This window comes from Dipodomys merriami, unplaced genomic scaffold (assembly GCF_024711535.1).
Source record: "Dipodomys merriami isolate MVZ:Mamm:240054 unplaced genomic scaffold, mDipMer1.0.p SCAF_277, whole genome shotgun sequence".
NCBI classification, from domain to species: Eukaryota; Metazoa; Chordata; class Mammalia; order Rodentia; family Heteromyidae; genus Dipodomys; species Dipodomys merriami.
This window is the reverse complement of record NW_027204237.1, coordinates 308,110-321,396: the sequence shown is the minus strand read 5'-3', so window position 1 is coordinate 321,396 and position 13,287 is coordinate 308,110. Positions and strand designations below refer to the sequence as shown.

The following is a 13,287-nucleotide window of genomic DNA, read 5'->3' as shown; positions in this document are numbered from 1 at the left end:
TGTGAGCTCAAAGTGGCTGGGAGAGGGTTGTTTACTCCTTCTGCCATGGAAAACATCAGCTGAAGAAGGAGCAGTCTCTTCACTTGGCAAAATGGACTGAACACGGCCTCACTAGCCAGCCAAGGCAGCAAGCAGCCCAGCGGAGAGCTGTCCATCAGGCCCCCCTGGGTTGTGCTTCTGTGGCTAAGTACAACCAGAACTGGATGTGACGCCAAAAAGACATGCCCTCAGTGGCCACAAAACTTCTGATGTGCTATGAAAAGCTGGGCACTTGCCTACGGTGCTCTCCAACCTGACATTTGTTTCTGAAATTCCAGTCCTGGAAAAGCCCTGTTTCTCTTTGCTCTGCCATGCCCCTACTGAAGTGGTAGGAGCACAGTAAGAAGAGAGATGCCTGTTTGGGAGATTGGGGGCCAGTTTGAGCAGCATGTTTGGGTAGCGTCTTCCCAGTGTTGGCAGTTGGTGCTGTTCTCAGATCATGGGCTTTGACAGCCCTTACTGACAAGCATGCTGCTGGTGCACAGTTTTTAGTTACGGTAATTATTTGCCCACTTGCAACTCATCATGCAATGGGTGATTACTCAGTGCTTCAGAAAATTGGCTGTAAGTTTTGTGAAGCCTATGGAATCTGTTATTTTTAGTTTGATTTAGCACAACTGGTCTCTTCGAATTCCACTTTCTTTTGGCTTCAAATGTGGATAGCTCAGCATTCAGCAGGCAACTGCACATAGCCTGTTTGGGAAAGAGTGGAAATTCACTGGCGGTTGCTGAGTCGGTTCTTTTCCCCTTACCTGCCTCTCATTCCACCCCACAGGAGGAGGTGCGCCAGTCCGTGACTCCTGCTGAGCCTGTCCAATACTATTTCACACTGGCTCAGCAACCCACTGCTGTCCAAGTCCAGGGGCAGCAGCAAGGCCAGCAGACCACCAGCTCCACGACTACTATCCAGCCTGGGCAGATCATCATTGCTCAACCTCAGCAGGGCCAGGTCTGTGACTTGCTGAGGGCTCTCACCTACTGCCTTGTAGGTTTGTATGGGGAAAACTTGTCTAGCATAGAGAGGCAGCCAAATCATTGAAGATCACTGGATTTGAAGCCTGGAAACCTGAACTTTCCCCTAATTTAGTTACCAAAGCAAAGCATTGCTTTACTCCCCCCGACTGTTACCTCATAGGTCAGATGATGAGGAAATTGCAGTGGACAAAATATTCTCCAAGATCTTTATGAGCTCAGATAGTTTAGAAGGAAATTTAAAAAAGTTTCTTCAGTGTGCCTGTGAAGAGTGGTGGGATCTTTGTAGAAGGTCTTTTCAGCAGACTCTATGTCTGCCATGTGTCTAAGCCAGAACTGGAATTGGTGCCCTTAAGGGGGATATCAGACATCATTGCCAGCTTCCATACCTCTCCTCTCCTCTCATCCAGGTCATTTCTCTGTCCCACCATGTTTGTGTCAGGTGACCTTCTCTTTTTACAATAGTAATCAGAGAATTTTTTTCTCTCCCCCATAGTACTGTTGAGAGCAGTACCATCCGTTGGGAGTCATGAGAGGCTGCAGAGGACTCAGTACTGTGAGCTCTGAATCCAAATTCTGTCAGTCATTACTTTATTTATTCATCAAACAGTGAGCATCCACTGTGAGTAAAGTCCTGTGCTAGGTATTGGGGACATAGCATAAATAAAAGTCGTGATTTTTAAGGAATTGACAATCTAGTTAGGATACAAATACTTAAAGGTTATACTATTTAGGAAGAGTAAGACGATCTTAAAATTACTTAGAGTGCTATGGAACACACCAAAAAGAGGAGCTAAGAAAGATGTGACGAGGTGGATAGGGAAGGCTCCTAAAGGAAATAATAAAGAGTCTCCAAGGGAACACTGGTAGTTTAAATAAAGCAGGAAAAGATGGTATTGATAGTCGAGGGCCAAGCACAACAAAGGCTTAGAAGTGGGGCGGGGGGGGGCGGGGGGGGGGGAGAAATACAGGGAATAGAGCAAAGTACAGTCAGCATGTGGGGACCATCTAGGCAAGTCCAGGAAACATATCCTGGATAATTTGTGGTAGTAAAAAAGCTGGATTTACCTAGAAGGACATTGCAATAAAGATAGAGACATTAAGACTTTACAATTTATTCCCTGTTCTCATTTATTTGTTGTTTGTTCTAAATCAGACAGTGGCAATTAGGCAGGAGGGGCTCAAAGTTGATCTTAGTCCAGTCCCTGCCCTAAGGCATTCACTGCCTTCTGAGGAGTCCTAAGGGACTGTCTTTGGCTCATTCTGGTGCTTCTGCAGTGGGGAGCACTTTACCTGCCAACCACTTTATCTCTTTACCAGATGAACTTTAAGTGAGACTGCTATGGGTTGGCTGTGATTGGCTCATCATCCTAAGAAGCCCAGGGCTGTTGTGCCTTGACAGCAGGGTACACTGTACATGATTTGGCAGCTGCCATTGCTAACATAAGTACTCATTTTCCTGAAATGATATAGAAATACCTTGGAAATCCTCATGGGGAAATTGGGCTGATAAAGTACAGTGATGAGTTGGCAGCATTACATTTTTTTTTTAAGTCAGCAAGAATTTTATCTGTCTTTTCTGCTAGCCCAGACCTACTCAGCCTGGAGCTAATAAGGCTTGGGAGGATGGAGAACTTGGTCCCTCCCAGCTGTTGTTTTCCCATCCTGCTGCTTCCGGGTGGCCTCTGCTGGGTCATGCCTCCCTGGACCATTAGCAGTGGCTGTTTAAAGTTGAATGCAAATATTCTTTGCAAAAGGATACAGATAAGCAAAGGTGAAAGTAATGCATACTGTGGTAAAATGAATTCTGTGTTTTCTGTTATCATCTGGGGACTTTAGGAGGTTTGGGATAGGCTGAGTTGAAAATTTTGGTATGAGAATAGAAGAAATGTCTCTGTTATCCAAGCCCACTGCAGGTACTTACATGGAAACTCCCCTTCTTTTTTGTTTTCTAGTTTATAGTAATTTTTCCTTACCTAGTAATCACTTGAATCTTATCTGTGTTCCTAAATGTGACTTTAGACACACAGTCATAATTCTGGTAGGCCTCTACATTCAGAATTAAGAACATCAAAATAGAAACATCACTTGAAGACCATGATTCATTGAGACCTCCACATTTTAGTGATTCTCCATTCAGAACTGAGGCCGACTATGTCCAAATCAGGGTGGGGATGAGAGCAGCTTAGGAGTTGGGAGTATTAGGTTTATTTTCAAGGACTCCAGATCTCTTTCGTGACTACTGCTGCCAGATATGTGGGTTTGTTTCTCTAGGTGATCTATAAAAATCACATTGAGGGAGAAGGTCTTGAAATTTGAAGGTGTGGTTGACCCTTTTGACAGTTCATCTTTACCATCTCATAAAATAACTTTGTATGATCATAAACCACTTAGTAAAAGAGACACAGAATCTGCCAATTCTCATATACATCGGGTAAAGTTTCTTAAATTCACGATTTTAATTCAGGTTGTTGTCTGGTGTTTTGACTCTCCTGTGGGAAACCACGCTCTAGTCCAGGGCAGCCATCTGTTTAATATGGGTAGGAGTTGTTCTGCTGCTTGAATGGGGATGAAAGCCAACATGTGCGAGGCCTAGCCTGGGAGATGAGCTTGCAGCCTTCATTTTCCTTCCACTATCCTTCATGGCTAAGAAGGAGCCCAGAACACTGAATTTAATAAATTCATGTGTGCCTCACTTTCTATTTTGTTTGGCTTTCCAAATTTACCTGGGCCAGGCTTGACTATGGCTATTTTCCAAGTTAACTGTCATGATTACTTATTACTTCCTTTCTTACTTAGGTTTGAATCTAGGATATTGTACTTGCTAGGCAGACATTCTACCTCTGAGCCATTCTTCTAACCCTGCTTTTGATTTGTGTGTGTGTGTGTGTGTGTGTGTGTGTGTGTGTGTGTGTGTGTGCGTGCGCGCGCGCACGCACACGCACGCGTGTATGCATCATACACATTATCGTCATTGAAGGACATTGAAAAGTTGTAACATTTGAAGCATAAACAATTATATTTGGTCCCCCAGGCAAATTATTCTATACTCGGAGCCTAAAACTCAGTTTGACTTTCCCATCTTTCATTTCAGAGAGTTGATTTTTTTAAAAACCAACTTCAAAAGATTGTACAAGGTGATCACAATTTAACATGTTCATCTGTCTAGTACTTCTTGATCAGAGTTACCCTTTCCATCATTCTCCTCTGTCTCATCTCCCCCTGCCCCCCCCCCAAAGAGTTAATTTTAGCAGCACTGTAAGATCCAAAAAACTCTGTAAGTTGAGTGTTGTTAGTATTGAGATGAGTTTAAGCATTAATGGAGAGTGTGTGCTCCTGGTTAACTTCTTGTTTTTAGCCACTTGGTAATCATAGGGGCTTTCAGCCAGAGCTCGAGCAACTTTCTTTTGACGTTTTCTTCCAGACTACACCTGTGACAATGCAGGTTGGAGAAGGCCAGCAGGTGCAGATTGTCCAAGCCCAGCCTCAGGGTCAAGCCCAGCAGGCTCAGAGTGGCACTGGACAGACCATGCAGGTGATGCAGCAAATCATCACTAACACAGGAGAGATCCAGCAGATCCCGGTAAGCCTGTCCCAGACCTAGATGGCACTGTTTATGCTCAGCTTGTGATGGGAAATACGTCAAAAGATTTTATATGACCTATTTACACACAGAACTGTTCTGTTTAACCTGTGTTCATATTATACCCCGTCCCTTCCTCAGCAACTTCACTGTTTACTCTTCACCTTGTTTCAATCCAGGATTTAGGTTTGCCGCTGTGATGCAGCCCTTCTCTATTTCTTCTCTACCTACTCAGATGATTATGGCACTACCCCCACCAGGCCCTGCAAGTCAGGCCTGTCTTTTGATTAGCAGAGAATAAAAGAAAGGTATATAAGAAAGGCTATAAATACACTTGTTGCATATTTATGAGTAAGTTCCCAGTGGAGCTTTCATTAAAGCGTATTTTTGACTTTCATTTATCTTAGCCATTTCTCCACTGTTGACTGCTGTTTCCTATGTGCATTGAGGGATTTCATTTCTTAGATCTGATGGTGTGTGTGTGTGTGTGTGTGTACGTATGTACGTACATGTATACATGCATGCGCACATGCTCGTAATTTGTTTCAATACTTGGAAACTATATGTTGGTCACTTTGCCATCAGAAGCTAGGAAGTGAATGTCACAGAGCATGCAGGCAGATGTAGAAACTCACTTGGACTTGGCTAGTCACTTCCTCTTTGAAAACTCACAAAGTATCCTCAGCTCTGCACCCACACCATCCTTTCCAAGTGCCTAGGCTCTGCCTTAACCAATCCCAGGACCTCCCCTTGAGTGGTTCTCCTTTGTGTATGTTTATGTCAAAATAAGGTCATTTACGCCAAAGAAGAATTCAGTAACTTTAATATTGCAGCACAAAACTTTAGCCTAGATGAGTTGCAGAATTTACAGTTTCATCTTCACTGGTTTCCAGACACCTCATGCCACTCAGCAGAGTGCTTCTAACAGTGATGACCTTCAGGACAAAAAGGACTTGTCTTTTGAAAACCCAAGGGATAAGCTAGCTTGCTCTATAATTAGTGAAGGAAAAAAGAAAGCTGTGACCTATCCAATCTTGGAAGACTGAGGGGTAGTGTATCACCAGGTCTCTGAACTTAGACCTGAAGATCAAAACTTCCTGCTTCTCTTTCCAAAGTGCTTGGAGCTATTTAACTCAAAAATTTTGGTCATATCGGGTTTCTGCAAATGGTGCTTTCTAGTGAGGAAATAGAAAATACCTATGATTGTCAGTATACCTTCCCTCACACCTGGGACACAGCTCTGGGTTTTCACCATGGGATCCTTGGCTTGTACCATCAGTCTCAGTATTTGAGGTTTCCCAAACCCCTTTCCAGATGCTTTCATTCCAGCAAGCAACTTAGCACTGTTACATGGAAGCTGCATTTGCTAGGGAATTTAAGCATGGTACCAGCAGCTCTTACTGGCATAGTCTCAGGAAAGAAATGATTGCCAGTCACAACATTTTTGCCATATTTCCTTTGAACTAGATGCTTAATAGGTTTAGATTTTTGTATCCCTCTATCTTGCCTTAAGCAGACAATTCTGGAATGATCTTCCAAGAATGTGAATAACTTTTTGTTTTTTTTTTTTTTTGTTTTTGTGTGTGTGCGAGAGAGAGAGAGAGAAAGAGAGAGACAGAGAGACAGAGAGAGAAAGAGAAAGAGAAAGAGAGACAGAGAGAATGTGTGTGTGTATGTGTGTGAACCCAAGGCCTTGTAGTCTTACTTGGCTTTTTTGCTCAATTCTCGCTCTTTGCTCAAAAACTCTACTACTTGAGCCACAGCTCCACTTCTCGCTTTTTGCTTGTTAATTGGAAATAAGGGGTTCACAGCCTTCTAAGTAGCCAGGATTACAGGTGTGAGCTACTAGTGACCAACAGAATGAGTTTTTTCTTGGTGATTTCAACCCATTGAGGCCAGAAGTTTCAGAGAAGCATTTGATTGAACACTGCAAGCAAGAATGTGGTTTTATTCTACAAGCATTTTCTTTATGGAGTGAGGTTCCTGCAGTAAAGTTAACTCTTGAAGGCAGGAGGAAGCTTGTGCTGGGCAGAGGCATGACACTGTCATACAGAAGAAGCTCCCTTGCAACAGAGGCAGGTTGGGCAGTCAAGAGGGTGCTTTCTCAGAGATAGGTCAGATTGGCCTGGATTCCCAGTCATTTCAGTCCCTCCATCTTGGGAGAGAATGGCTGCTATCTTCTGCTGCTGTTGTCTCTGCTGAGCCACAGATTGTCGCGTAACTGTACCATCTTCCCTGCACTGCCGTGTCCAGAGCACTAAGATTTCCATGGCACACTGGAGCGTTAAGAGCCTGAGTTAAGGCTTTTAGCACACAATTAAATGCAGCCTTTGGTATTATTGTATTATCTAAGACTTAATTGTAAGCATGAGGGACTCTAAGGGCACTTTTGTAGCATTGGTTTCCCATGATGAGGTTTTCTCTGAGAGGTTTATTGATTCTGCTTCCCCTTGGGAGGTGTTTGGCCAGAAGCTAGTGCTGAACACTAAGGTTCCTCAAAGTCCCACAGACCCCCCATTGGTCTTGGCTCTTGAGGACAGAGATAATAAGGCAGGCCAGCCTCTTCCTCTAAGTGTGTGGCATGGACCAGGCAGCACTAAGGCTATGATGCAGAATTACAGCCATTTGTACAGGCTCTTGGTGGATAGTGGAGCTCTTCACAGTACTGGGAAATGTGGAGATGGAAGAAAAGGAGGCCATGAGCATACTGACAATGTCAGAGATCTTTAGTACAAGTGCCTTGGGTAGGTCCTGATCAACAACCAATGGCCAGCCATTCTGCGCTCACACATGACAAGAGCTGGGAATTTTTTCCATTGTCTACTTAGATTACTTCTCTTTTGTGTTATGTGACTTTTAGGGGAAGGGGTGGTGCTTATTTTGGCCTTTGTTTGGGCTTGAGGAGTTGTGGAAAGTTTACTTATATGAGATTGAACTCAAATCTTCTTGGTCCCTTTATTTCTTTCCTGTTCTAGGTACAGCTGAATGCCGGCCAGCTGCAGTATATCCGCTTAGCCCAGCCTGTATCAGGCACCCAGGTTGTGCAGGGACAGATCCAGACACTTGCCACCAATGCCCAACAGGTATGTACCCCAGAGATGCAAGGCTTGAGTTACAGGCACAGAGCAGCTGCCAGTTTCTGTTGAGAAAGGAGTACTCATCGCACAGCTCCTCATTCTTCAGCAAGACCTGCCCCACTTCCTGCCCCCATCTTTGTGGCACCCAAGGGACAGCTGGTAATCACAAGATTGATTCAGAATGTTTCTAACAAAGGAACACAGGTAGAAGAGGCCTTGAGGGTACCTGAAAGAAATCCAGTGGGTGCATGTGCGCATCAGGGAAGAGTAAGCCTGGTCCTCAGGGTGTTCCCATCCTGGAATCTGAGTGGCAGCTGTATTTGGGCAGCTCCTGTGCCCTCTGGAAAGCATACTACCTCTGCACATGGTCCTTTCCCTATGATATTGAAGGCTGTGCGTCACAGGTGCTGAGGGGGCTCCCTTTTCCTGGCCTTGGGGACGTTGAGGGACCTGGGCATAGTTGGCAGAGGTTGGAGGATGCTGGTCAAGGGGAGGCATTGTTAATGGATTCTTCTGCCTCAGCCCCAAAAAAAGCAGCAATCGTTTAAGAGCTGGACCCGTCTGGCCCAGTTGCATTTCTGGTGATGTACTATTGACAGTGGTGACAGAGCTGAGTTTGTAAAGCAGGTCTCCAAAGATCTCATTTGGGAAAATGTAAGGAAAGAGCCAAAAGCAAAACTTCTGAGCTCTGTATAGACTCTAGGATCCTTAAAGAGCCCTTTCCATACCTGCTACCTGTTTCCCTACAGACGTGTGGTTTTCCATAATTTTCTTAGGACTCAGTGGTACTTACTGATTTCTCAGCACTGGTCATGTTCTTGAGTCCATCTCCCTTTTGAAATTTTTTTTTAAGTTTGTAAGATTCTTCTTGAGATCCAAAAACTTTACATGACATTGAGAATAGAGGAAATGAGTAAGGTTATTGGTTCCTCAGAGATCAGTTTGGGGCATAGAACTCAAAACCAGAAATTGGGAAGAGAAGAGGGAGAAGCAAGAAGGGAGGTACTACCCCTAGGGGCAGTTAAATCTCTATAATAACATGTAGTTGTGATAGCTTAGCACATGGTAGTAGGTGCTCAGTAAAAGTTTGTCCAGTGAATGCCAAATCAACGTAAATGAAAGTAAATGAAACTCTTCAGTATTCATTTAAACAGTGGTTTTGCTGGCCAGGAGGCATAGATAATCTTATCTCTGAGAATCTATTGTTTATCTCAGGCCATTTCTTGAATGCGTACTTGGCACATGATGTTGAGAGACAAAATACAGCTCCTGCCCTCAAATAGTTTACAAACTTGTGGGAGGAGAATGACCTAAGTTAAGGAGTATTAATGAAAAGTCATTTGTCACCTGTCTGCGTTCATGCCCCTTATAGCGTCCTGGGTAAGATCACTAGTGTGGTGTTTGGCTATCAAGAGGACACTTGAGAGGACAGGCCTTACCTTGCAGGTTAGCTGGGACAATTCCAGGAGGTGGTACATAGAGGCCATTGCCAGTTAGATGTTCCAGAGACACGCATGTATGTGCATCCTCCAGTCTCCTTTCCAGTTTACCATGCTGCTCCCAGCACTTCCTACTATCTACATACCAGTGAATTCATTTTAAAATTCCCACAAAAGTTTGCTATACCCATCTCTCCCCAATTTGGCCCAGATGGGTGTATGTTGCCACTCGGAAAAAGTACTTCACAGGTTTGCCATGAACTCTGCCAATGCCAGGTCCACTGCTTGCCAGGGTGTTTCATATTCCCAGTCAGGTGATACAGGTTTGGTTTGGAGCCCACCATCCAGAAGTGAAAGGGACCACCTACCACCTTGCACAGCATTCTGCCCTTTCTGCAATCTGCCCTTTCTGGCTAAAAGATGACTTTTAGGCTTCTATCCAGACTATACTGAGTGCCTTGCACTAAGACTGGGAGCTGGGCATCCTCTTCAGCTGCTGATCTGGAGGCAAGAGGGTGGTGGAAAGCATTCAGAGATAAGGGGCATAGGAGCTATGTCTTGTGTGCCTACATGCTGCTAACTGTTGGGGTAGCCATTGGAGCTAGGAGATTGGGAGAGAAGCTTGCTTTCCAGCCCTTCATCGAACACCTGTTTTGTGGTAAACTTCCTTCTGGGCATTTTGATCTTTCTTAGTGGTGGGCTGATAAGACACTGCAGCTAACATATCTACTCTGCCCTGTCCTTTTCCACAGATCACACAGACAGAGGTCCAGCAAGGACAGCAGCAGTTCAGCCAGTTTACAGATGGACAGGTAGGGTACCTACCCTGGGCAGAAGCAAAGGGCAAGGAGTTTGGGTAGGTGGGCAGGCTTGGGGGAGGTGTGCAGGTTTGGAGTTTGATGGTATTAGGACGATAGTCCTGTCCTCCACTAACAATGAGTAGACAGAAGTTGTTGACATATGTGCAGTCTTTAGGTGAGGGCACGTATCTTACAGTGTTTAGACTGTAAGAGCTAAAAATAACTTTTTTTTTTTTTTTTTTTTTTTGGTCATGGGGCTTGAACTCTGGGCTTGGGCGCCATCCCTCAGCTCTTCAGCTCAAGGCGAGTGCTCTACCATTTGAGCCACAGCGCCATTTCTGGTTTTCTAGTGGTTTATTGGAGATAAAAGTCTCATGGACTTTCCTGCCCAGGCTGGCTTTGAACTGTGATCCTCAGATCTTAGTCTCCTGAGTAGCTAGGATTACAGGCGTGAGCCATGGCGCCCATCCTAAAAATAACTTTAGATGTTCTGTCGCCCAAATTGCTGTTTTACAGAAGAACAAAACTAAGTAATAGGTTTGGAAAGTGCTTTGTCCATTTGTACTCAACTGTTCAGTGAAAAGCCAGGATTAGCATGCAGGTGTCCTATTTGCCCCTGCAGTAAACATCCTAAGCCGTAATGCCTTCCATCAGTGTGCCTTAGGAAACAGGGTGCCTTGTAAAGGCACTGAAGGAAGGGACGTTCCTTCTTACCCCTGCTTTCCCCTTGTGGCATGGTCCCAGTGACTACTGAGTGAGTATGACAGGATATGTCCAAACTTTCAATTTCTGATGCCCAGAAGGGCAAAGAGCTAGCATCAAGACCAGCTTCTGGCAGCATCAGGTACTAGACTGTCATGCCAGGGCTCCTATGTGGAAGGTCTTGGCTTTTTGGGCTTTTGAAGGCCCTGAGAAACCAAGAGGCCAGTAGGCCATTACTTTCCTAAATAGGCAAGGGAGTGTCTATTCCACCCTCATAGGACTTAGTGGCAATAAGCCTTTACTACCTTTAACATTAGGCCGCCTCTTTCATAGGGCCATGTAGCAAGTGCAGGCTCAGCTTAACTTCAGCCTAAGCCAGATAACCTGAGGAAAGCAGAGGGAGTAATCCAACTGCCCCTGTCAGTAAGAATTGCCAAGAGTTGGGGAAAGCTTGACTTGCAAGCTGCTGGTACAGTATTCGAATTGCTTGTGTTTGTCATAGTGGAGCAGCATGCAACAAGCTTGAGGCTCTGAGCTACTAACTGGAGAGTCAGAGCCCAGAGAAGTGAAAGCCACAGGAAATGTAACTTAGCACCTCCTCCTTGCCCACCACACACCCCCTCTCCATCAGGCGGGTGCCTCATGTCTGCTGTTCCCATAACACCCCCTCCCCTGCCTCCCCCTACACCTTGCAATGGGTAGTGGTTGAGGTATCCAGGTCCCCCAGCCAGCTTGAAGCCCACAGGGAGCTGCCTGCTCCTCCCAGGAGTGACCTCACTCTCTCCTCTCCACCCCTTGCAGCAGCTCTACCAGATCCAGCAAGTCACCATGCCTGCGGGCCAGGACCTCGCCCAGCCCATGTTCATCCAGTCAGCCAACCAGCCCACCGATGGGCAGACCCCCCAGGTGACCGGCGATTGAGGGCCTAAGCTGGCAAGGACACCAAACACAATTTTTGCCATACAGCCCTAAGTGATGGGTACAACCTCCCTCCCCGAGGACCAGCGACCTCAGCACCCCTGCAGGCTAGGACATTGGTGCACTACGCTCCGCGCCTGGGGGCCAAGATTCTCCAACAGAAAGATGCAATATTTTTTATTTCATTTTTTTTCTCCGAGGAATCAATATTTCCACATATTGAGCTGTGTCCAATGCTATGAAATGAGAATATTAAATAACATATTTATGGCATTTTCTTGAAGCACGTGGTTGAAGAAGTATTTCTCCGTTTGTTTTTCTTACTTTGGTTCCCACCACCACTTTGTAGGAGCAGATCTTCCTCTCTAAGGGTGCACAGCATTTCCTGACTCTTGCAACAGCTGCAGCCCCAAGATTTGCTCCCTTGTTCTGCCCTCAGATTGAATCAGGTGAAGGGGGTGTAGCTCCTTTTTATCCATTGCACCTCTCTGCTCCTGTCCCACCTGCTCCTCAGAGCTCTGTATTGGTATCCAGGGACCGTGGAAGTGTTTCTTGCATTTGGAGATGAAGTCATTCCTCATGGAGAGCAATGGTTTCATTCCCATCCCTCCTTTCCCAGGAACTCAAGGAGACTAGAACTTTGTGCATTTGCTACCCCCACTTTTCTTTTTAAAAAAATGTGTTAAAAATTGTGCTAGTCTCCTTCGCTGCATGGACTTCAAACTGCATGAAATGCAATAAATCTCATTTTAGATATGTTAGAGTCAGTTTTTGTGTCTGGGAACATTCATGGGGCATCTTGATTGGGAAACCTTTCTTTATCCTCAGATTGGGTGTCTGAAAAGACAGGACACCCTTTTGAAGAGGACATGTCCAAAGCCCAAGGAAACTTAAATGTCACATCGGAAGTCCTTGGTCAGCCTTACCAGTGAACTTCACAGCGTGTCTGCTGCAGGGAAGTGCCCTACTGCCTCACCTAACTGGACTTCTACATAGTATCCAGTAGAGTTGTGGCCTGCTTGGTTGAAGACCAAGAGGACAGTCTCTCTCCTGGAGAACACTGGCTCTACCCTGTAAACAAGGACTGCAGGAATCCCCTGCAGTCCCACATGGCATAGGCTGACCCTTGGTGCCTTGTGTGACTATGCTCATTATCAGAGGCCAGCATCTTCCAGCAGAGCAGCTCAGGCCCTTTGTCACCCAGCAGATAAGCGCTTCTGCAGCTGTGTCTACTCTATCCATTGAAGCAGGGACATAGAGCTGGTGGTGAGCTGGCCTTGGGGACCTTCACCATGCATCTTCACAACCAGAATAGGGCCTGTTGTCATGAGAGGAGCAGTGAAACCAAGTGCCAGGGAAAACAGGTATCAGTTGTAAAACCATAGGCAACTCCCTTGTTTGGGGGACTTGCTCTGGTGAGGTAAGAACGGGACAGAGGCTATCAGGCAATTTTAAGCTGAAGCCTGATCTCTCAGGATTGCTTCACCAAATGTGCCCGTAACTCAAGAATGACCAACAGCAAGCTTTCACTGCTTAAGCCTGCATGGAGAGTACAAGAGAAAGGGAACATGCTGAGGAGCCCTGATAATAGAAAAGGCATAGCTCCACTGTCCTACTTCCTGTCTTAGCTTGCTGCTCTTCCAGTCATTCCTGAAAATCCAAAATCCAAGCAGAACTGCAGGCTAGTCGGCAGGTCCCATTTTCCCATAGACTCCCATTCTTGTGTTAAGAGATATTTCGATCAATGGTGATTGGCA

The 13,287-nt window shown here is 45.5% G+C and overlaps 1 protein-coding gene across 4 annotated transcripts in view; it reads left to right on the top strand.

The window, feature by feature from the left end:
- LOC138837837 (nuclear transcription factor Y subunit gamma) overlaps positions 1 to 12,286 on the top strand; it is a 79,752-nt gene extending 67,466 nt beyond the window's left edge. For all 4 annotated transcript variants that reach the window (XM_070036837.1, XM_070036838.1, XM_070036835.1 and 1 more), the window contains exons 6-10: positions 815 to 988; positions 4,436 to 4,594; positions 7,570 to 7,677; positions 9,863 to 9,922; positions 11,414 to 12,286. In XM_070036837.1, the coding sequence (XP_069892938.1) occupies positions 815 to 988; positions 4,436 to 4,594; positions 7,570 to 7,677; positions 9,863 to 9,922; positions 11,414 to 11,533 (621 nt within the window). In that variant the 3' untranslated portion in view covers positions 11,534 to 12,286. The remainder of the gene's footprint in view (positions 1 to 814; positions 989 to 4,435; positions 4,595 to 7,569; positions 7,678 to 9,862; positions 9,923 to 11,413) is intronic.
- Positions 12,287 to 13,287: the final 1,001 nt, after the last annotated feature.